The sequence below is a fragment of the Orcinus orca genome, chromosome 8 (assembly GCF_937001465.1).
Source record: "Orcinus orca chromosome 8, mOrcOrc1.1, whole genome shotgun sequence".
In the NCBI taxonomy this organism is placed as follows: Eukaryota; Metazoa; Chordata; class Mammalia; order Artiodactyla; family Delphinidae; genus Orcinus; species Orcinus orca.
The window spans coordinates 15,428,806-15,453,015 of NC_064566.1; the positions used below are offsets into that span (position 1 = coordinate 15,428,806).

At 56.0% G+C, this 24,210-nt stretch overlaps 1 protein-coding gene across 8 annotated transcripts in view; it reads right to left on the bottom strand.

Moving 5' to 3' along the window:
* CD82 (CD82 molecule) overlaps positions 1-24,210 on the bottom strand; it is a 52,214-nt gene that overhangs the window by 19,238 nt on the left and 8,766 nt on the right. For 5 of the 8 annotated variants that reach the window (XM_033411179.2, XM_033411199.2, XM_004264033.4 and 2 more), the window contains 2 exons: positions 5,437-5,519; positions 356-428 (listed from right to left, as the gene is read on the bottom strand). In XM_033411179.2, coding sequence (XP_033267070.2) covers positions 356-428; positions 5,437-5,499 — 136 coding nt within the window. In that variant the 5' untranslated portion in view covers positions 5,500-5,519. Of the gene's footprint in view, positions 1-355; positions 429-5,436; positions 5,568-13,643; positions 13,721-24,210 lie in introns of those variants that run through there. The other 3 variants (XM_049714212.1, XM_033411192.2, XM_012538846.3) reach the window with 3 other exon arrangements.

Consider the following 24,210-nt stretch of genomic DNA (forward strand, 5'->3'; position numbering starts at 1 on the left):
AACTGAGGGTGTAAGAGGCTTTCTCAGGTCAGGGCAGAGGGAGGGGGCCAGGATGGAGAACAAGCCTCTCTCATCCCCCACCCAGTGTTCTCCAGACAACGGCAGCTTTGTTTGGGGAGGGAGAGAAAATTCCTTCTGGAAACCCCTGCAGAGAGGCCCAAGGCGGAGCGGTCAGCATGCAGGACCTGGGCGAGGCCCAAGGTGGAATGGTCAGCATGCAGGACCTAAGCGAGGCCCTGAGGGCAGCTGGAAAAGGGACGGCGTTGAGGTTCAAGTACTCGTGGGAGCAGCCCTGCCTGCGGCCCCGGCCCCCTTTCAGAGGCAGCTGGGGCAGGCGGAGCAGAGGGGTCCTTACGCAGGACAGAGATGAAGCTGCTCCTGTCGGCCAGGATCCACACCCCGAAGCCCAGGATCACCGCGCCCAGGACCTGCAAGGAGAAAGGGGCAGTTAGTGGGGGCCGCTCCCAGCTGCCCCTGCAGCCTGGCCGGGGGGAAACAGGGGAGCTGCCTACATCCTTGTCCGGCCAGGGATGTCAGGGTGGCCTCAGGCCCCGCACCTCAAGTCCAGCCAACTCCAGCAACCCAGACAGCAGGGCCATGAGTGGGGAGGCCCTCCTACCCCCACGTGTGGTCAGCCTGAGCATACCGGCTCTGGGGGTGCAGCCTGTACCCTCCTACTTATCTCCTGGCCCTGCCCCAGCCTGGGGGCTGGGAGCTTCCCCAACAAGCCAGGGTGGGGAAACCCTCGGGGGACATGACCGTTGGAGCCCAACCCGTCTTCCAGATCTCTCAGCTCCAAGGCCACCTTCCGCAGGAGGCTTCCTGACCCCCAGGCAGACTAAGGGGCCTCTACTGTGTGGCAACCACCGTGGGACACTTCCTTAATAGCCTTTCCCTCTGGGTTTAACTCTGCCACTTGTCTCTCTGGCTAGACTGTGAGCTCCCTGAGGGCAGGGCTGGGTTGCATGCAGCTCTGTGGGCCTGGGCGCACCAGGTGCTGAGGGCCCCCCGCGGATGAGTGAGTTCATGAACCCAACTGTGTAAAGGCAGGATTAGAAAAGCAAACGAATGGTGGTGGGGATGGGGTAGGGTGGCTGGCATAGGCCCAGGTATTCCCTGCCTCTCTTCCCTCCACCAGGGGGCAGACCCACAACCGGAGCCCACCTCCCCCAGCCAAGATCAGCCCAGCAAGACCCCATTAAGCCAGCCACGGCTGGGGAAGGGCCTGCAGTCCCGGCAAAAGCATAGGTTCCCTTGAGGGGATGGAGGCGGGGAGGCTTGCATCACCCCATAAGTCTGGCCTTTCCCTGGGGCCTGGCCTGGGTCTACCTGGGGGATAACCCACCTTCAGGGTCCCAGCATGTCCCCACCCACCTTTACTACCAGCCCTGGGTCCCCGCCTCAGCCACCATCCCGTAACCTCTGGTGCAAGAGCAGCAGCTACTGATAACGCCCTCAGCCTGCGATGAGCCGCTGGGTCCCAGGGGTTTACCAGCCTTGCTCTACAGATCTTAACCACCAGAGCTGGGACGCTGGGTAAGGTGAATGGGGCGTTTGCCGCACATGTGAAAATTCAGGGGACACCAAAAACACGCAGGAACCAAGATAAACGAGTTTATAGCAATCATTTTTAAGAAATGGAAATTCATGGGGGAAAAGAATCCATCATGATGAACAAAATATCAAGCTTTTCAATAAAGACAGGCTTGGTGTTCCTGACTTTTCCTTTTGAAAAGGAGCGGGGCCCCGATGTCATGCAGTGCCGCGCTGTTTCTGATCCCACAGTGAGTGCCTCACTCGTCTCGCCCTGGCCCAGGTTCCTTAAAGACAACAGCGGCTGACGACCAGGAAGAGGAAAGTACAAGGACCTCCCCACATTTGTCCCCAGCCACTCACTTGTCCCCTCCTCTCTCCTTGTCTGATGGGCCCTGTTATCGTCCTCACTTGACAGATGGGGAAACTGAGGTCCTAACCTCACCCGAGGTCACCCAATTCACTCATCAGGGGCTCCAAGTCAGGTCTGACTATACAGCTGTGCCAGATGTCGGCACATCAGCTGCAGGGATACTTCAGGTCCGTCCCGGGCCTTAGCCTAGAAAGCCAGTCCCTGGGGAGAGGAAGTCCCCACCCGAAAGTGCAGGCACCTCAGACTGCACAGCTTGCGGGGAGGAAGGTGGGCTTTACAGGACCCGGCAGTCAGGTTCCCAAAGACTCCTGAAGCCCTGCTCACCCCAGCCTCACACCTCACAGCACAGCTGGCCCGTGGTCTGCCCCTGCCACCTCAGACCCATGTGGCGGAGCCCCTGTCCGCTCACCTCCTGCACTCACGGGGCAGGGCTGCAGGGGGAACAGTCCTCCCAAATAGAGAATTCAAGACAGGGCAGAAACTTCCCTCTGGGCAAATATAATCCCAAAGAGAGTAAAATCCCAGACTGCCCAGCCAGGCTCCTCGGCTCGCCTCCCGGAACCCAGGGAGCGAAGTACCTGGCGCTGCCGTTTCAGCTCCCCTGCACGTCTGGTGACTATGGCCTGAGCACCAGGTGTGCCTGGATCAGCGCCAGGCCACGGGACAGCCAGAAACGAGGCCAGGGCAGGGGGCCGACCAGACTGGGGGAGGAACCACAAACCCACCTTAACCCACCCCACCCAGACCCACCAGAATCTCCCGACAGGAGCCAGGAGTCTCACAGCCAGCGTCCTACCCCCAGAACGGCCACGGCAGCTGCGGCCTCAGGGTCTCCTAGGATCTGAGAAAAGCTGACGACAGGGCAATTTTCTGGGGAGTTTGGGGTCCGGAGGGAGTGAAGGCGAGGAGGTACACGTGTACCCGCGTGCATGCATGAGCACACACGGCAACCAGAGTGATTCTGCCAGACCACGAGTTCAATCGTGTAACCGCTTCCCACTGTGCGTGAAACAAAGACCCAGATCCTTCCTGGAAGGGCTACGCCGCCCAAGCCCCGGAGAGGCACGCGCTGGCCCCCTCCCCCTGTGCTGGACTTCCGCTCCTGCTGCCGGGACCCCGCTCTCCCCAGCCTCACACAGAACTCCAGGCAGCTCTTGCTGACCACCCTGACAAGGTCAAGTGCCTTGTTATCTGCTCTCTCTTAGGGGCCATGTCCATCTTTCCCAGGAGCGCCTAGAACTGCAATTTTATCATCCATTGGAGTGAGCATTTGATCGAAGCCCATCACCCCCCAGAACATAAGCCCTGCGAGTGAAGAAGTCGCGGCTCTCCTGCTGGCGAATGTCTAGCCGGCACCCAGGACGGGGTCTGAATACACAGGGGTGTCAAAGACACATTTGGTGGAGAAGTATTTGTGAATGAACACACACACACACACACACACACACACACACACAGAGTCTCCTCTCACTCTTTCCTTTCCCTCCTGTGATAAAAGCTTCCCCTCTCCCCCACGACACCCCCTCCACCACCATCCTGATGGGCCCCGTCCTGGGCCCCAGCACACAGGGAGTGAACACCTGCCCCCCAGGACCCTGGAGTGGCTGGGAGGAGGCCAAGCGAGACCGGTCCCCAGAGCTCGGGCCCAAGGGAGGCTCCTCTAGGCTCTGGCTCCATAGGCGAGACTGGGAGCAGAAGGGACGTCTTGGCCCTAAACCATCAACCCCTCTCCCTTTCTCCATGAAGTCTCTACCTCCCTCCCTCCCACTGCATGGGGGGAGAGGGGTGTCTGTGCCCTTGAACCCCAAGCCCTGCCACCTCCTAGGCTATAGCCCAGACTCCTCCCTCCAGTCCCTAGAGCCCCAGGGACAGAACCACAGGGCTCCCACACTCCCCACCCCACCCTGGCCAGCTGGCCCTTAAAGCTGGGCCTCAGCCTGGGAGCCAAGTGCCTGCCAGGAAAGGCGTGCCTGTGTGGGCAGCCACTTTTTTCCAGAAGCCTGGCCCAGCTGGGAGGGACCTGACCGCCAAGCTGGGAAACCCAGGTGCCCAGGCCTGGCTGCCATCAGTGGAGGGCCAGAGCTGCAGTGGGGCCCCAGTGCCATCCTTGAGAGGGAGCTGGGGTCGGAGCCAAGGTGGACGACCAGTAGGGCAGGCAACACCAGGGCTGTCCACGTGCATGTGCGTATGTGTGTGTGTGTGCACGTGGGTGTACTTGTGTGTGCCAGGAACACACTTGTAAGTATCTGTGTGTTGGGTTAAAGTTATGAGGGGGAGTTTAGAAAGATTCTTTATTTTCCAAACTTTCTATAATCCTATGTAACTTGTAATGTAAAACTTCTTTTTTCTACAAGAAATTCATGTCTGTTGTAGAAAATTTGGAAACTGCAGAGAAGCAAAAAGAATAAAACCCAAATTCCCAGGAATCCCAACACTAACATTTGGAGGTATTTTCTTCTCCTCTCAAAAATATTCATGTATGTGTACATTTTAAAAACTAAAATTGAATCATAATAAATATCCTATTAAAAAATCTGATGTTTTTAACAGTATAGGGTGAACCAACACCATGAGAGGCCACAGTCCCCAGCAGCACTCCTTTGAAGGTCCCTCCAGGCCACTCTCCCCACAGCCCCACCCCCATCACACACACTCACACTCTCACACATGCACACTCATACACTCACACACACACCCGCTCACACACCCACACCCTCACAGCCATATATACTCACACATACACACACTCACACACACACATAACCTCACATATACTCACACACATATATACTTACACATAATCTCGCACACGCACACACACACACACACACACACTCATTCCATCATCCTGGCAACTCCAAGGCAGGAGTCTGTCTTGCCAAACCAGAGAGGAAAATTGGGGCCCCAGGAAAAGCTGCCCCAGATGTGCACAGAGCTTATATCTGGGCGGCCCCGGGGCTCATGACCGGGTGACGCCTGCCAGGGTGGGTCTGGGGAAGGACCACTGTGTCCTCACCCCGGCCCAGAGCCCAGCCTCCTCTTGCCCACTCTCTGGGAGCTCCAGAGACACCCCCCACCGTGTGGGTGGGAGTGTGATGGGGGCAGTTGAGACCCAGACGTGTTAACAGGCAAGTTCTTCAGAGTGGGCGGAGGAGGATGGAGAGTCGGGACAGGACGAGAAAGATCCCAGAGGCTCCCCTACAACTTCCCGATGAGGAGTCAGGGGACGCCCCGGGGGTTCTCCTCTCCCCACGCCCACCTCCGGCCCTGAGAGCCCGGGTGTGGCGGGCTCGGTGCTCCAGGAAGGGGGAAGGCTGGGGGAGCCATCCAGTGCTCTGCCATCCAGCCAGCTGGGAACGCTGGGAATCTCCTCACTGCTCCCACCTGCTTCCATTTCCAACAGTCTGGCCTCAGCCCCCTGGCCCCAGCCACACCCCAGCACCATCCCCAGGCTGGAGGGTCTTGGACTGGGACGTGCCCGGGAGGAGCATCTCTTCTGGAGGCATCTGGGTAGCACGGGTCATACTTACAAAGAAGAGCAAGTTGAAGAGGAAGAGGAAGTATTTGGTGACTTTGATGCAGGATGACCCCATCCTGCTGGTCCGGGAGCTCGCTGCGGAGAAGGCAGGTCGGTCAGCGCGGGGCGGGACCTGGCTGGGGGCTGGGGAGAGAAGAGGGAATCAATGCTGGTGGGTACCCCAGACCCACCGGCCCCAGATCATCCCAGCTCACCACCCCCCCAACTACCTCATGAGGTAGGTACTAAGGTCAGGTCCTGTTTCAGGGGACCCGGAGGCCCAGAGAGTTTAGATGACTGACCCAAAGCCATGCAGTAGGGTGTGGGGGGTAGGTGGCAGCTGGGGTCTGAGTCAGCGACTTCACCAGGGCTCAGCCTAGAGGAAAATTATGGAGGAGACCCTCAGGCTCCCTGAGGCCAGAAACCCCAGGAATGGCCATGGCCCTCAGGCCCCATGGGGCTAAGGGAGCCAGCACAGGCAGCTGGGGCCGAGACAGCTGGACTGGGACAGCTGTGTGGGCAGAGCTGGGCTGGGGGGTGGGGAGAAGCAGGCCACTGAGCAGAGGGAACAGAGGGCCCAAGGCATGGGCTTTATCCCTTCTTCCTCCTGCAAGGGTGCAAGGCAGTCCTAAGCCTTGTGACTCTCCCCTGTCCACACGGAGGTCCCCTCGCCCTTCTCGCATCATTTTTGCCAAGTGGGAGCCCAGCTTCGACTTTACACCTCCAGCGACCGGGGTCGGGGAGTTAAGGGGGAGACTCGGGCACAGCACGAAGCAAAGCCTCCAACAAAGCAAAAGACGGCCTGGCCACGAGCACCCCGTCACAAGTGGCATGGAAGCAACATCTGACTAAAGCCTTACAGGGAATCCAAGAGCTACGTGGGGAGATGAGACTGAACACTCCTCCAGGCTCCAGGGTCCAAGACCTGGGTCTGAGAAATGCGGGGACAGCAGTGACTCAGAACCAGGGAAGTCTGGCCTCAGCAACTCCACCTGGGGCTTCCCCCAGGCCCAGAGGGGGAGAAAACAAGGGCTTCCCCTCCGTGCCCTCCCCCCACCCCCGCCCCGTGTCAGGAGATCCAGAGATCTGAGATCCTGAACCCAGGCCTGGCCCCAGGAAGGCCTGCTGGGGATGGTCCACATGAAGGAGAGCTTTGTTTCCTCTCTCCCTTCCCAGCGCAGCGCCTGACAACCACAGGCGCTTCGTAAACGGGCGCGGAGTGAAACGGCAAGAGAGGAAGGAGTCTCTCACCAAAGGAGGCCTGTTTTTCTTTCCTATCAGGGACCTGCTTGAGTCTCTCAGCCCCAAGCAGCTTATAGATAAATCATCATTTCCCCAGAAGAACTCCAGCACAGCATTTGAGCGGGCAGCAGCGGGAACGGGACGCCGGCTGCATTCTTGTGAAATTGGAGAAGTGTTGAAACAGTCCTTTGGTAACTGATGTCCGCCAGCCGTGTTGCACAGGCAAGGGAGTTTCTCCACTCTCTGGCTCCCACATCCTCCGCTCAGGCTGGGTGTCTGAGGCAGCCTTGCTGGGCGGCGGGTGTTCAGAAAGAGGCAGTTCTTATTCACTGTTCACAACAGTGAACACCTGGCCTCCCCCTGAACAGCATCTGCTCTGGACAGCCATTGGCATGTGTCATCCCTTTAATCCTCACGACCTGCCCAGAAGGTGAGGAAGGTCTTCCTGTCCTGGGAAGCAGGGGGTGGGGGGACAGCCTCAGAGAGATGAGGTAACTTGCCCGAGAAACATAGCTCGTTAGGCAGTGGTAACTCCCGAGGTCAAGATCTCTGAAGGGCTGCCTTCCGGAGAGCGGCCAAGCTGTATAAAGGGGTCTCTGGGGATGGCTGGGATTCCATTGTCCAGGTAGGTGGTGAGCACCAAGGTCACTGCTCAAAGGAGCTCTGGTGTGTGGGCAAGGAGGCAGAGGCTGCTGGGCTGGTATCCCCCGATTCTCCGGGCAACCCTGCTGGCCTCTTGTCACTCACACAAACTGAAGTAGGCGTAGGGCAAAGAAGGCCCTTCAGCATCCTACAAGCAAACTAAAGCTCACAGCGGTGAAGCAGCTTGCCCAAGGCCACATGGACCAGCAAGGACAGAACCCAGGCCTCCTGGCCCCTTAGGCCGCCTCCGCCTCTCCAGGAGGCAGCTGGGTGGGTTCAGACACTAAAACAGGAGCCAGGCAGCCCCATGACTGGCAGGTGGCTTGGCCAATCAGGGCAGGCCCAGAGACTACCTGGGAACGGCCTGAGGGAAGAGAAGGGGCTGAGAATCGGAGCCCGGGGTGCGTGGCTCCAGGGCCTGTTGGCCAACATCCAGGATACGAAGTGTTTCTGCCCCGCAAGTGTTGACATTCCCCGCTCACAGAAACAGGGAGCAGGAGATGAACACGTTCTCCATACTGGGCAGAAGCTGGGCGGTTCCACGAAGGGCTGGGAGTCAGCTCAGTCTGGGGACGTATCCAGGTTGCCCCGTGATGGGGTCTGGCATCAACCTCAGGGAGCCCATAACCACCACCAAGCCCCGAGGAGACCCCAAAGTCGGATTCAGAGGGCCCGGGGTTACGCTCTAGCTCTGCCCGCCCACCCTGAGGCCTGAACCTCAGCAGGGATTAGCCAGGTGGGGCCTGTGGATCAAATCCAACCCACCGCCTCTATTCTGTACGGCTTGCAAGCTAAGAACAGATTTTTCATTTTTCAATAGATGGGAAAAAATAAAAAGACTATTTTGTAACACGGAAAATTAAAATAAATAAGTTCAGTTGTATTGGCACCCAGCTGTATTGTCCACAGCTGCTGTCACAGGCAACGGCAGCGTGGGCCGGTTATGACAAGAGGCCACTGCCCCGCAAAGCCTAAAACATTTACTGCCTGGCCCTTTATGGAAGAAGTTTGCAGGCCCCTGGGGCAGAGGATCACATGGCACACACACAAGTGTCTGTAAAAGGTGGCAAGGATCAGGACTGCCATTAGCTCAGGATCTTCGGGGAGAACGAGCTGGGCGGCAGGAATCGAATAGACAAAGGTTCGAATCCTAGCTCTGCCAACGCACAGCCACAGAGAAAGGACTCACAGGGCCTCGTTTCCCAACTGAACCCCCTGTTATAAAGAAAAGTGAGATCAGCGCCTCGCACAGTCGGGGCTGGGTGAGCTGGAGCTGGGTAAGCGTCTTTATCGGCACTTGTGGAAGGAGTGAAGGGTGAGCGTTTCACTTGCTCATGAAACTAAACAAAGAGAGAGTCTCCCAATATTGTGCTTTGCAGAAACACTAGAAGGTCTGCCCATGCTTTCCTGTGAGGATGTCTGGAAAGCCACAAAACAAGGGAACGAGATGCAAGTACATCTTATTTGGAAAATTCTGGAACAGGCACTGACAGCTCTGTGAGCAGTAGGAAGGAGGTGCTGATTTTATGTTATACTCTATACAGGTAAACTGACCATTTCTAAGCAACTCCAATTTAAATTGACCAAATATATAATTTTATGCCAATTCAGTTTATACAATGGAATTATTATGCTACTAATATTTTACTAACTCCTGCTCATCCTTTAATACAGACCTCAGACATCCACCTCCTCCAGGACACCTCCTACTCCAGCCACCCTTGTCACCACCATCAGGGCCACACGCTCCCCACCAACACATATGCTGGTTAGGAGCCCTCCCCCTCTGCTTCCTTCCAATGGCACTGGATACTAGAGCAGTTCCTGTGATGGGCTCTGGCATCAAACTGCCTGGGTTTGAATGATGTTCTATCACCTCCTAGCTGTGTGACCTTGGACAAGTGACTTAAACTCTCTGAATCCCAACTAACTCATCTGTGAGAAGAGGAAAATAAAACCTTTTTGGCAGATTTGCCCAGAGATTAAATTAGATAATGTGGGTAAATGCCTGGCATGGAGTAGGTTTTCAATAAGTGGAGGTTACTATTATAACTCATGATGCTGTACAGTAATTTTCTACTTACTTGCCCGTCTCCCCCGTGGACTGTGATAGCTTGAGGGGAGAGACTATGTATTATTTACGAGGTCAAAGTAGGCTCCCAACAAATTTGCTGAATGAAAGACTAGATGCATGGATGGAGGAAGGGATGGAGGGAGAGAAGGAGGGATGAGTACATGGATGAAGGGATAGATGGGGGATGGAGGGATGGGTGGATGGAAGGAGGGATGAGTGGAGGGATGGCTGGGTGGATAGATGGAGAGGTGAAGGGGAGGGGAAGGAACTTCCACATAGAACACCAAGACTTTCAAGTACTCAGTCACACAAAGGGAGTCTGAGCTCCACTGCCCCTAAATCAGCTGAGACTCTCTTTTCAGCCTTCTTCTGTCTTCCCCCAAGGGGTGGGGTGGGGGATGTGTAGGGTGAGCACCCTGAGCCACCTCTGCATGCCAGGGCCCACAAGCAAGGCTCCCTCGCCTTCCCCGGAGCCCCTGGGGAAGATCCCCTTCTTTAAGAGAACCTCTTGTCTGTGTTGGGGCTCTGTGAGTCCACTCCTGCAGAGTAGGAGGTTGGTTTATCCTTCACTTGAGGTTGGGTGAGGAGCCCTCCAGCCTGACCCCAGAACCTGGGTGTCCCTGAATAGCCTTGGGGAAACCAAGTGGTGTGGTGGTGCAGCCCCTCAAGTCCAGGGTTCGTGCTCGGCGCCTGCTCTGATGGGACGTGCTGTTTGAGACCCAGCACAGGTGACTGTCCCCGGACTGTCCCCAGACCTCCCCACCCCCCGTCCCAGACCTGCCTCCTCAACGGTCAAACAACAGGCTGGGACCAGAGCAGCAGCATTTTCCACAGTAGTTCTTCCAAACACAAGTCCTAGAAGACACGCCCTTAAGAACAAGAGTCTTTTCTGTCACCAAGTTTGTGGAGCGCCAATTCTCCCCGAGTCACTGTACATGAGACACTTAGTGTCTCCAAGACACCAGACAGTAAACACTGCTGACTTAAAACCACCTTTCACTCAACAGCCTAACATCACGTGGAATACACATTAGGCCCTTGAGAGTCCCTTGGGGGCCAGGGCTCCTGGACTCTAAGTGCTGCAGGATTCAAAGGAGGCGAGGAGATGCACGGCCCTTCGACCTACCAGCTGGCTCAGACCCAGCACCTGAGGGCCATGCTCGGGTCTCTTCCTCATTCCCCTCATCCCACAGCCCATATGCGTCTCTTCCAATCCACCACCTCTCCCGGCCCCATGCCTCACCTCCCCCTGGACCAGTGCAGCTCCCTGATTGGCCACAGGCTCCACTCCTGCCCTTGTCAAGCTGTTATGCACACTGCAGGGAGGGCTCTTTGAAAAATGCTAACTAGATCTTGTCACTCCCTTGCCTGCAACCCTCCAATGGCAATGTAGCTGACACTTTGCTATAAAATCCAGACTCTTATGTGGCCAGCGGGGCCCTGCCTGGTTGGCCCTGCCCCTCCTCGGTCCTCAGCACCTCCGTCCTCCCCATCCCACCTTCATCCCTAAGGCCACTCTTTCTTATTGTTCTGTACACCAGGCCCCTGCCCACCTGAGCGCCTTTGCCCTCACGGTTCCTCTGCCAGGAGCATCTTCCCCCAAAGCCCCTGGCTGGCTCCTTCCCTTCCTATAAGTAGACTGAGCTACTCCTCCCAGAGGCCCTACCCGAACACCTGATCTATACAGCGGGCCTCAACTCCAGCTGCGCGTTAGAACCAAAATATGCCCATGCACAGCCGCCTGTCCTTGCCCTACGCAAGTCATCAGACTCGGGTATGGGGGCTTCCCTGAGAACTGTAAGGAACAGCGGCTTTGACACCTGAGCCTGTCACATGACCCTGCTCATTGCAGTCATCCTACTGGTCCACTGGGGTATCCGGAGCCCCCATGAGAATATGGTTCCTTCAGGGGAGGGGCTGCGTCTGTCTCACTTGCCCCGTACCCCAGAGCCTAGGACAGTGCCTAGCACGTAGTAACCCCTGGATGTGTATTTGCAGGAAGAAGGAACAGAAAGGGGAGTCTGGGGAGGTCAGGAAAGGTTTCTTAGAGGAGATAAGAAAAACCAACTTTGATCCTGCAACTGGAGGATTCTGGGCCTTAAAAATGACATCATTGGTTTGTGGGGAGGGGTTGCTTCCTCCCAGGACTGGATTTTAATCTCCTTTGGGTCAGAAACGCCCGATAGAAGCCGTGAACCCTCTCTCTATAAAGATGCATGAAGACAGGCAGGCGCATGCGTTCATCCAGTTTCAGGGGGCCACTAACCCTGGAAAGCCAGGACTTACTTTCCCCGTCTCCCAGTTGCTTGAGAGCAGTGGCCCCCAGTCTTGGCCATACATTAAAATTATCCGGAGAGCTCTAAAACGTGCTGGTGCCTGCCCCGCCAATCCCCTGCCCCAAGCCCCTGAGATCCTGCTTTAATTGGCCTGGGGTGCAGCCTGGGCATAGGGTTTTTTTTTTTTAAGCTTCCCAGGGGATTCTCATGTATTGAGACCCAGCATGGCCTGGTCCCTCTGCTCTGAGTGGGATGCAGGAAGGCCTGGGGTCCCTGGTGCAGCAGGTCCTGGCCGGGGAGAAACTCACATGAAGCTTCCTGGACCTCTACTCCATCCTCCACTTCCTGAAGGCACATTGCCCGCATCCTTCATCAGAGAGCGATATCCACTGTGCAGAAGACTTTTGAGATCATTGCCTTTCTCAGAGGGGCCAGAGAAAGCAGGAGACCACAGGTCACAGAGCAAAATCAGGGCTGCACACACAGTGGAGGACCTGCACATTCCTGGTCCAGGCTTTTCTCTTTCCATCTGCTGTCCTGCCCCAGCTCACCAGGCCTTCCGCATAGAGATTGAAGGAGAAATGGACTCAGAGTCACACAGCAGCCCTTGGTTCCCACCCCCGGATCTGCTACATATGGGCCACGTAACCTACAGAGCTGCCTCCTTATCAGTGAATGGGGAGACTAAACCCACCCACCCCTCACAGGTGTGAAGGTGAACTGTAATCAGGCTAGCACCTAGCAGGGCTCGATCCATGCTGGCCCCCTGGCCCCCTCCTCCCTCCCACTCTCTCCGCCTGAAGATGCCAAATCTGCCACATCTTACCAGCTGTGTGGCTTTGGGCAATCGCTTCACCCCTCTGCCTCAACTTTCCCACTTGTGAAATGGACTTAATAATGGGCTATGGTGAGGCTTACACGAGTTAGCATCCATAAAATGCCTGGCACCTCGTGTCAAGTAAAAGCCACCAATGACGATGACGATGATGATTATCCGGAAGTTGTTGATTTCATGACCAACAGTCTGAAGCCCTCTGGGGGCCTAGATCCAGCCTCCAGATACATGCCCAGCCTGGAGGCTTCTGTGCCAGAGAGTAACTACTGCTGCTCTCAGGCAGGGGGGTGGGGTGAAACAGGGCAGGGCTGGGCCCCCTAAGGAAGGAGGCCTCTGCCCTCCACAGGGTGGGGGGCCTCTGTCCCTAAGCCTCCGGGCTGTGCCTCAGGGGCCTGCCTGAGACCTGGACGTCCAGCCAGTTTGGTGAGTCAGACAACTGATCCCGTGGGAGCTCAGTCAGCTTGGATAGAAAGTGGAGTGAGAAAGCCTGGCCTGGCTGTTCTACTCTGGAAACCTGCCTGTCAGCAGACACTCCACCTGCAAGCTGGTTCTTGGCCACCCAGCTCTGCAGTTCTCTGGACTTTGTCCCGATTGCCCGTGAAAAGAGACTGGTCACAGGTGGCTGTGTTTGTTTTCATGTGTGACAGGTGATGTGTTTCCTGAAACCCATGCTGACTCCAGGGGCTGGCTTTTTGACCTTCCTACTACCTTATTTTTCCATCTTGGGTCTTACCTTTTCCCCTTGTTGTTAAAACAGAAAAATAAAAATAAAAAGCTGTTACCCGGGACCTCCCTGGTGGCACAGTGGTTAAGAATCTGCCTGCCAATGCAGGGGCCACGGGTTCGAGCCCTGGTCCGGGAAGATCCCACATGCCGCGGAGCAACTAAGCCCATACGCCACAACTACTAAGCCTGCTCTCTAGAGCCCGCAAGCTACAACTACTGAGCCTGCGTGCCACAACTACTGAAGCCTGTGCACCTAGAGCCCGTGCTCCGCAACAAGAGAAGCCACCGCAATGAGAAGCCCACGCACCACAACAAAGACTAGCCCCTGCTCGCCACAACTAGAGAAAGCCCGCGTGTGCAGCAATGAAAGACCCAACGCAGCCAAACATAAATTAAAAAAAAAAAAAAAAAAAAAAAGCTCTTACCCTGGCAACCAGAAAATCAGGAGGCCATAAAGCACGATTAGGATCTCACATTTCCTTCAAGACTTAGGTTTGAATCCCAGCTCTGCTTCCTCCTGTATGACCTTAAGCAAGGGAGTTACTGAACCTCTCTCTGAGGCCAACGTCTCATCTCTAACATGGGGATACTAGCAGGACCCCCTGTCTCGTAGGGTTGTTGGGGGACTGAGATGGGGCAAGTAAAGACCTCTGGGGGCACTGTCAGCTGCTCACAACGCAAGTGAGCAAACGCCACCACCACCAACACCATGGGGTGGAAGAAACACATCCAGATCAGACGTCCCCAGGAATCCCAGGATTTTGGAGCCCAAGGCCTCCTGTTGGTCTTATAGAGGCTGAACCCAAGGAGCAATGATCCCAGGAGCCGGTGTGACAGGCTCCTGTTCTCCTGAGGACCTTAACAGCCTGAAGCTGGGACTGACCCCTGACATTTGGGGGAAGGAGGCCAGGGGTAGCAGAGGAATGCAGGCCACCAGCCACCCTGGCCAGACTATGGCTGTAGAGTGACAGCACTTTTTCATTTGTATAATGCCATTCCCACTGTCTCTCGTTTAATCTCTGTAACAACCCCCTGAGATATTACTACCCCTATTTAGCAGATGAAGAAACTGAGACTCAGGTTCAGTGACTTGCCTAAGGTCACACAAGTAAGTGGCTAAGCCCTGATTGAACTTCAGGTCTGACCTGAGACAAGAGCTCCTTTCTCTTCACCTGCTGCCAAAGTGAATTAGGTCAATGGTGGAGCCTGCCCGCTCCACCCTGCCACACCTCAGTCTGCTTGCCTGACACCCCATCTTACCCCAGTTCTGAGGCCTGACTCTTGGCTTCCGTCAGGAAGGAAAAGATCGGCCCCACCAATCCTGGCCACACTGCTCCTTCACTGGCTGATGAGGCCAACAGATGTGGTCCTTCCTTGCTTTTCTCTGAAACCCAAGCAATGAGACCAGAGGGCTTTCAGCATGAAGAAGGGGCCACTCTGACAGAGGGTGCAGTTTTGGGGAGAGCAGACACTTTGAAACTTGCAGCTTCCCCACCTGGCCCAATGCAGCCAAAGGTTCAAGTTGAGGTTGAGCCATAGTCTCTGACCTCTCCCTCTCCATGGCTCCCCTTCCTATTTTTTGCAGGCTGCTTGGGCCCCATGCAAACCCTGCTCCCTCTCAACCCCGGGTTCTGAGGCTTGTACACTCAGATTCACAGTGCTAGAAAGGCCTTGGACATCACCTACTTCCGTCTCCACTTGTAAGATGAAGAGACTGAGGCCCAGAGAGGACCACGAATCCCCACCCTTCTGGGGAGTGTATTTGTACAGGGCAGGGAGGGGACTGGTTAGAGCCGTCAGTACTTCCCAACGTGTTTCACATCATGATACACGTAGAGAAGTACACATATTTGTTCAGCGCCCTGATGTGGACAGACAACACTGGGCCTGGTCTGGGGTGACCCACCCAGAGCTCTGTTCCCAGGGCTGAGGAGATAACCAGCCATTCGGGTACATCAGTTGGGAAGCCCTAAGTTAGACAGATATTTAGGACTATATGAGAGGCTGCCCAGGAGCCCCACAGTCTAGGGGCCCTAACGAGAAGACCCAGATTCCCAGGTGGGCTCTCAGGGGTCAACTACCTTCTGAGGACCCCTCCCCAGCCCCATGGTGGGAGGGAGAATAATGGACCAGTTCATAGTATGGACTTTGAATTGAGGGAGACCTACATTCTAATCCCATTTCACAGAGCTGTGTAATCCTTGGCAAGCTGCCTACCCCACCGAGCCTCAGTGTCTTTATCTGTAAAATAGGGATATCAAGGCTTGTCCAGGAAGATGGTGGAATCGGCTTGCCAAAGCCTAGAAAGTAAGCACGACAGAGGCAGGAGTCTCTGAGAAGAGGTCATGTTAGGCAAAGAGTCCCTTCCTTACGTGGCAGGAGGAGGGTAGGCATAGAGACTCTCCCTTGAGATGTGGGACACACAAAGATTCCTACAAACTGACCCCGGAAAGTTATCGTCACCCAAGAACTTGAAAATAGATGTCAGGCAGAGGGAGGACTGATGAAATGAATGTTAATGAAAGCATCCCCATGTGAACGGTGCTTCACAGACCTTATCTTATTTAACCCCACATCCCCCGCCATGTGGAGAGCATGGCTTCATCATCTCTGTTTTACAAGCTGGGCGTCTGGGGCTCAGGAAGGCGGTGGCGCTTGCTCCAGTCACATGGAGGACAGTGGCCGAGCTGAACTTTGTCCTCCAGACCCTCTGACTCTGGAGTCCAATGTCCTACCTGCTTTGTGATACTACTCCTTACTGCCAAGCCTTCTCACATGGGGCCACCCAGCATCAAAGCCCATGGAATCAGAGTACCCAGGAGTGGGGCCAGGTGTCTGCAGGTGTAACAAGCACACAGGGGCTGTGGAACTCTTACCCTACACCAGCCAGCTATGGCAGTGGTGGGTGCAGAGGGCCAGGCTGAACCACCAGGATGTGAGTAAACCCAGGCCTAACCCTCAGAGGCGACCTCAAGGGGGTCAGAACCGCTCATGGGTCAGAAGGCCTGAGGGGCTGCCCTCCCAGAGGGCTCCCAAGAGGCCATCTCTGCTCAGTTTCCATCCTGAATCAATGCAGTTCTTTGACACCCCCCCCCAACTCTGGCTGGGCCGGAGCTGGACACAGGAAGTGGATGGATGAAACCCATCCCTGCCCTCAGGGAGTGCTCAGTCTGGAGAAGGCAGAGACAGGAAACTAAGCAATTACACACCAGCATCACCATAAAGCAGCACGGGGATTCTACCCAGCCTCCAGCTCTTCCTCTGTGGGACAGGATGGGCCCTTCAGAACACAGCCCTCAGTATTCGACTCCAGCTCTTCCTCTGTGGGACAGGATGGGCTCTTCAGAACACAGCCCTCGGTATTCGATAATAACAAAAGCCAATGTTCTTACAGTTACTATTTGCCAGAGATTGTGCTAAGCGCTTCACGTGGCTTACTTTATCCTTGCAATGACCCTATGAGGTAAGTACTGCTTTTAACCCCATTTCACAGTTGAAGAAACTGAGACTCAGGGTGAAGGGACTTGCCCATGGTTACACAGACCACAGGGCTGGGAGTTGAACCCCAAAACCTGACCCAGAGCCCCTGAGCATTACTGTCATGCTGCACTGCCTGCAGAAATGAAGTTATAAATGATACGTAATTAAAATAACCTCACCAAGGCCCAACCTACATTAACTGGGTTTCACAACACAGCCTCCAGACCCAGCCAACTGAAGACACTCTGGGAAGGCACTAGGCATCAGGGACCAGCTCACACACCCATCCCGGGGCCTGGCCAGCTGGGCACAGGTGGCTAACAAAGGGTTACCCTCTGGGTCAGGGCTGCGGAGATGGAGGCTGGGAGCTGGGTGTGGGGAGGCTGGGAGCTGGGTGTGGGCCCTCCGCAGGGTGGCAGGGTGATTAGGGAGAAGGAGGGGGGCTCTAATCAGGGACCTCACATGGCAGCAGTCACAGCACACACCCTCCAGATCCTGGGTTCAGGAAGGAAGAGATGGGGCCCCTGAGATGCCACCTCCTCCGAGCAGCCTTCCCAGAGCATCCTCCTGCACAGATGCTCATGGAGCACCATCTGGCAGCCCCAATCATCTTGGCATGAGTAGTTAGGGTGGGCATCGGACGGATGTGGGTTCAAACCCTGGCTCTGTCTACCCATCACTGTCACTTAACTTTTCTGAGCCTCAGTTCCCTCATCTGTAAAATGGGCTAATACTTCCTACTTCCCAAGCTGTACTTCTCAGCACCTTTCTAGGCTTAAGAGCTATTTTGGCTTTGGGGACATTTGATGAGAGACAGACAGAGAGGGAGGTGAGTGAGACACAGTAAAGGCAAAGTGCTGCACACACAGGTATACACAGGTACGTTTTCTCTCATAGGTCCTGAAGGGAAAACACAGAAAAGATGGAGAGCGAGGAGGGCAAGGGCAGGTCTGTAACTCCAAGAATTTGGAGGTGCAGGGTAGGGGGTAGAGGGGGTCTTCCACCTGAGACCCAGCTAGAGGCCACTCGGCCAGGGGAGGAGGGGGCACTGCAGGGCCTCTGGGCCCTCCCCACTCTGTCCTTCAGTCCCTCCTTCTCCCCAGTCTCTTCCCCTCTGTACCTGTCCCTCTCTCTGCTGGTGGCTTCCTCCAGCCTTCCCCTCTGTCCGTCCCTCCCTGTTTCTGAGACCAGCTCTCAGGCCTCTCCCTCTCATATCCTGAGGGCCTCAGCGCACCCAGGGCACTCACTCCAGACACAGGGCCCGGACTCCAGCACGGCCAGTCCTCCCCGTGGCGGGCACCTGGCTCCAGCAAGGCGTGGCCCGGGGTCCCCATTTCCACAGTTAGCTGCAGGGGTCCAGGCCCTCCGGGGCTGGGAGGAAGGGCTGCACCTCCCACATGGCAGGCAGAGCCCAAGCCCCAAGTTCCCAGGCAGGGCGGCGGCCATTTAACCCACCCGGACACCTGGCAGTTGGGGCAGGAAAGCGGGTCACAGAGGAGACCAGCACAGCCTGTCAGGGATCCCTGTCCAGGGCTCCCTGGGCCTCTTGGGTCCTCAGGGATTGCTAAGGAGCGGGGCTGGGACGGCTCCAGCTCCCCTAGACTGGGCTCAGCCAGGGTGGCCTTGGGCCTCAACACCTGCTACACCCTCCAGAGATGCTCTGGCTTCAGAGGCATGGGAGACTGAAGGGGGCATTGGCTGTGAGGCAGGTAAAAAGAGAGGCAGGGGAGAGTGAGAGAGGCAGAGGCAGAGATGAGGGAAGAGAGACAGAGAATGGCAGGCAGAGAAGGACAGACAGATCCCAGGTGAAGGGAGCCTCCCATGCAGCCAGGGCTCCAGCCCACAGACCTCAGGCCCTCTCTGGTCTCCACGGGAAGCCCCCAGGGGGGGCCTGAAGCAGAAGTTCACCTGGCGCGCAGGCCTCGCTGGCCCAGGCAGGACCCCACCCTGGGAGCCAGCCCAGCTCTGCCCTGCAGCCCACCCGGGGTGTTCACCACCCTCCTGCCCCCAGTCTTCAACAATGGCCCATCCCTTCCCCAGACCATTCTTCTTAGCCTTGGCCTCCCCCAGATTCTGGGAGCGCCAAGCGGTGCCTGGACAAACACACCCACCCCGTCACACACACACACACACACGCACACGCGCACACGCACACGCACACACACACACACACACACACACACACACGCACGCACCCCTCCGGAGACTCGTGAGCAGGCTGGGTCTTCATCACCAGAAAGGTGCTGGAGCCACTCCCAGGCCCTACGGGAGCTGCGGCAGGGTGAGGGACTTGACCTCAGCCCGCAGCACCTAAGGCACAATGAGTACCCAGGTCCCACACAGCCCCATGGAATCCCCCCAACTCAAGCCCTGGGGAGGAAAGACCAAAGCCCAGCCAGGTCCTCACTATCTCATTCCTCTCCCTTAAACCTCAACTTCCCCCCCTCAGCAATGGGGACAGTCCCTACGCCAGCCCCAGAAGCAGGGATACTGCCCCTGCAACCCTGGAGACCTAGGACTCCGCCACCCTCGCCTCCTCTCAACCCACTTCCCACTCCCAACTCCAGGGGCCTGCCTACACTGAGGGCTGGGGTACGGGGCTGGGCAGAGAGGTCGTGAGTCCCCACTGCGGGCTCTGAAAAGTCCTTTCCCCTCTCTGGGATGACAGCGATTCACTCCTACCTTACAGGGAGGAGACAGGCTTGAGGAGTCAGAATGCTCCAGCACAACAAAGGGAACCATGGTGATTATTACCACCGCGAGAAGGTTCCAGGCCATAGAGAGGTAGGAGGGGTGTGTGCAGACAGACAGAAACGGAAAGGAAAGGGGCTTGGTCCTACTGGAAGGGGTCTGTGCCCCCAGCGAGCCCCAGGGGCCAGGGGTGGGGTTCTGAGAGTTCTCAGCGCAGGGACCTTGAGTCAGGCAGGGCTTCAGGCCTGGGCCGGCTCCCTGAGCTGCACAGGAAGAAACGAGTCCAGACGGATGGTGACCCCGTACGCCAGGCCCAGAGCCAAGAGCACAGCAGCCTGGTGAGCCTCCAGGTGGCCAGAGGGAAAGGGGGCTGTCTGTGTCGCAGCAGGAAAGCGGACATGGAAATGAACTGGGACTGGCCGGACTCCAGGCTCCTGCGAGGGAGCACGCAGCACTTCAGGTCACCTGGATTCCCACCCCCACTCCTCCAGCTCTCCCAGGAAGCCCTGTGTGACCCTGAGAACACAGGTCACAGACGTATGCCCCCTCCACAGACCTGGAAACTGAGGCTCAGGAGGTACTGTGCCCAGGCTCACAACGTGAGGCTGGCAGAGCCTGTTTGGAGCTAATTCTGTCCCTCTGCCCAATCCTTCCCCTGTTATCTGCCTCGAATACCTCCCAGCTAGAGAAGATAGAGTTCAGGCCTGACACCAATGCCCAACCAGACACCCATCCCAGGGGATTGGGTGGGTGGAGGAGGAATGAAACCCAAGCTGACTGCAGGCAAGGGGAGGGAGCTGCACTTCCCGAGCACCTGGAACCCACGAGGCATCAGCGGCAGGTGTTTTGCATATTGCATCTCATGCCAGCCTCACAGTGGTTGGTGAGGAAGACAGCTTTCTTATTTTTATAAAGAAGCCAGTGGTTAGAGAAGAGAAGTGGCTTGCTCGGGTGGGGCGGGGGGGAGGGGGGCCAAAGTATGAGTCACAGGTCTGAGGCTGACCCTGAGGGACTCAGCTGTCCCCAGCCCAGGCAGACCCAGCGCCCTGAGCCCTGCCAGTCTGGCAGACCCCCCAGGGCTTGGGCCCAATGGAACCACAGTCCCTGCTCTCATGGCCACCCTGGTGAGTTATCTAACCCTGTTAGCCAGTTTACTCATTGGACAGAACCCAAGACAGTTGAGTTGGCTTGGCCACAGGGAAGAAGGCGGCTAGAACTGGGTCTGGAGGGACAAGGAAGATGCAGATCAGGAGATAAGGGATGAGCTGAGGGCATTCAGGCTGAACCACAAGGCAGGGGCACCGAGGCCTGAGAGGCTGGAAAATTCTGTATCGTGTATCTGGAGGGCAGGCACAGTCCTCAGAGCAACCAGGAGCTGAGGTGGGAGGGGGACCGTGGCCAGACCCCCCTTCCCACCAGGGACCTCAAATGTCCGGGTCTGGGCAGGAACCGGTAACAGGGGCAGCCTGGACCACCCTATCTTCCTTCCCCAAGGTTTCTGGCCCAGAGTGAGGATCTCCGGCCAGCCTTTCCCGGGGTCCTGGGCCCCTGGCACCCAAGAGCCACCACCCCAACTAAGAGCCCTGGGATCCACAATCCTGAGCTGAGAATAGAGGAGCCCAGAGTTCTCCCTCCTTACTGAGGATGCAGCTTGGGGTGATGGACCAGCCTCAGGACGGGGAGCAAAGACAACACAGATTCAAGTCCTGGCTCTATCCCCTCCTCAGCTGTAGGATCCTGGGCAACTCACTCACAGCCTCTGTCGTGATCTGTAAAATGGGCTCAGTAATAATACCCTCCCTGCCTATTTCATAAGGTGCTGGGAGGCTTGCAGGAGTAAGTACGTGAGAAAATGTCCACTGCTAAAAGCTATAAAGCATAAGGTATCATTCTGAGGTGAATGAAGTATGATTTGAACTGGGTCTCCTGGTGGCTGGGCCAGGGTCCTCCCACTGCAAGACCCTGCGTCCCAGGGGAGCCCTGCCCCTCGGGCTGACCCTCTTTGCAGGGATGGTGGTGGAGCACAGGCTGAGTCCCCCACATCCCAGCTCCTTCCGTCCAGGATCCGCTGCCACTCCAGACCAGGGGGCCCAGCCTTGGAGTCTGGAACTGAAAGCCCAGCTCTGCCTCCTTCAGCTGTGACGTTGGGCAAGTCATTTCAGCCCTGGCAGCCTCAGTTCCCTCATCTGTAAATGGGGGCTGATGATAACCTCTGCTGGGGGGAGGGTGCTGCTGGGAGGATGACCTGACATCACGGCTGCAAAGTGCCCAGGGCCGGGCCTGGCACACATCAGATGCTCAACAGGTGAGGGTTCTCTCCCCTCCCTCTGCTGTGCCCACCACACAGTGCCCAGGCTCAACCAGAGAAAGTTTCTAGCCTCCCGGAAAAGTGGCCCAGAACAATAACTGGGAACATGAACTGGCTGGAGAACACTGGATCTCAGAAGAAGATCACGTTGCTGAATGGTTAGTGGGGGTAAAAAGTAGAGCAAGACCCTGGCTCAGAGATGATGGGGAACCTGCCTTCCCAGCCCCCTCACTTGGAGTCCCCCAGGGCAGGCACAGGGTTCAGGGAAGGCACCTCTGCTCCTGCATCACACCTGCATGAGGTAAGCCCAGAGAGTGTGTGTGTGTGTTGGGGGGGGGGGCGGGTGGGGAATGAGATTCAGGAGGAGCAGGGAGAGGTGACAAGGCCAGGGGTCCTGTATTAGCGCTCCTGCCGGCTTTCAGAGCATCCCTGGATCTATCAGATCGTCTGTCAGAGCCTCAGTTTTCCTTTCTGTAAAATGGGGATGGTGGTAATCATCTTATCCTCTTGCACATGGCTACTGGAGAGTGCATACTGGAGAAGGGGTGATGAAGTGGGGGTAGGGGGAAGGTGAGTTCAGATCTCACCCAAGCCTTTATTAAACAAGGCAAGGTTCCTACGGGCAGCAGCCCCAGGAGCTGAAATTCACTACACAGCCTCCCCTGCCCCAATCCACTACTCCATTGGTTCTCAAAGTGTGGTCCCACACCCAGAGCAGCAGCATCTCCTGGGAACATGTTAGCAACACACATTCCTAGGCTGCGCCCCAGACCAATGGAACCAGAAACTCTGGGGGTATGACCTGTGCTTTAACAAACCCTCCAGGAGACTCTGAGGTATATCATGGTTTGAGAACCACTGCGCCAGCCCATGACCCCCCCAGCCCTACTCCAGAGAAACCTCCTCCTACCGACTCATCTCACTTTCCCTGGCTCCCAGAAGGCTGTTGGGGAGGAAGGAGTCACCATGGAGAGAGGTCATTAAAGAGTAAAGATCCCATAATTAGTTAATGACACCGCAGGCTCCCGGAGAGGAGGAGGGTCCAAAGTCAGACTACAGTGGAGGAGGAACAGCTCCTCCATATCTGTCTTTCTCTTTCTGTCTGACTCCTGTGCACCCACACACGCCCCAAGAGCCTGCCCCCTTCCCTCCGTGAGCTTGCTAATCACCACAGAGGAACGGACAGTGCCTCTCGCCCCAGGAGAGCTGGAGCGACATGCGCGGGTACACGCTGGTGCGTATCAGGGAAAGGGCTTTCTCCCAAAAATCTGGTCCTTGGACCTTGAGTTTAAAAACCATCTGACGAGACAGCCACTTCGAAGAATTCAGTCTGTGAAGATCATTAAAGTTGAGAACAAAACAGACGTACGGACCAGCTGGTCACTATAGCAATGTGGGTACTAATGAAAAATTCTAAACAGCCTAAGTGTGCAACAGCAGGGGAATGCTTAACTGGGTCACGGCAGATCCACGTGGTATGATACTAGGGAGCCGGGAAACACGCTGTGGAAGAATATTGAATAACGTGGAAAAATCCTCCCTCTACAATGTTAACCTAAAAGTGGCAGCACAGGAAGTGGTTCATAGGGTATGATCCCAATCGTGTGTGTGTGTGTGTGAACACCAAACTGTTCACAGGACATCTCTGAGCAGTTATTTCCTCCTTTGCATCTGTTCTTCACCCTCCAACTTTTCCCACAAAACTATGTCTTCAATGGGCCTTTTTTTAAAGGGTCCATTGGTTCAGGTAGAGATGAAGGCTTTTTAAAAAAGTTGACAGAAATGGATTGGGATTGACATACACACACTACCATGTATAAAATAGATAACTCACAGGAACCTACTGTATTGCACAGGGAACAGTGTTCAACACTCTGTAATGACCAAAATGGGGAAAGAATCTAAAAAAGAGTGGGTATATGTATAACTGATTCACTAACACAACATTGTAAGTCAACTATGCTCCAATAAAAATCAGCAAAATAAACAACAACAAAAAGTTGACAGAAATGTCTCTTTCTGGCCTGAGGGTGGGGCGGGGCGCTACAAGGGAGGTCTGGTTACCCTCCCCCACACCCAGAGAGCCTTCATACTCCACATGGTCCCCAAGTGGTCCCCAAAGCATGATCAGGTCCAACAAGTCAAGGGAGAGTGGGTTTGTTCAAATTCTACACAGTATTTTTTAAGAGTCAGATATGCCCAGACATGAAAGGTAGTGAGCTCTCCAAGCCTTGAGGTGTGCGAGCAAAGGCTGAATGTTGTCCATGGGATCGGACTGAGTAGGTAGGTTGACTCAATGAACTGTAATGCTGCTCACAAGACTACGACCTTGGGACTCTAGCCACGAGCCTCCATCTTTGCCCTCACGCTAAGTCAAAAGCAGCCAGGTTGAGGCTGGGCTCAGACTGTCTTATAGAGGACCAGGCCCATAGAGGCCTAAGGCCCTCCTGACCCCCAGATCTCCAAACAGCCCTGGAAAGCTCCTTTACTCCAGACCGGGGACCTTGGTCTTT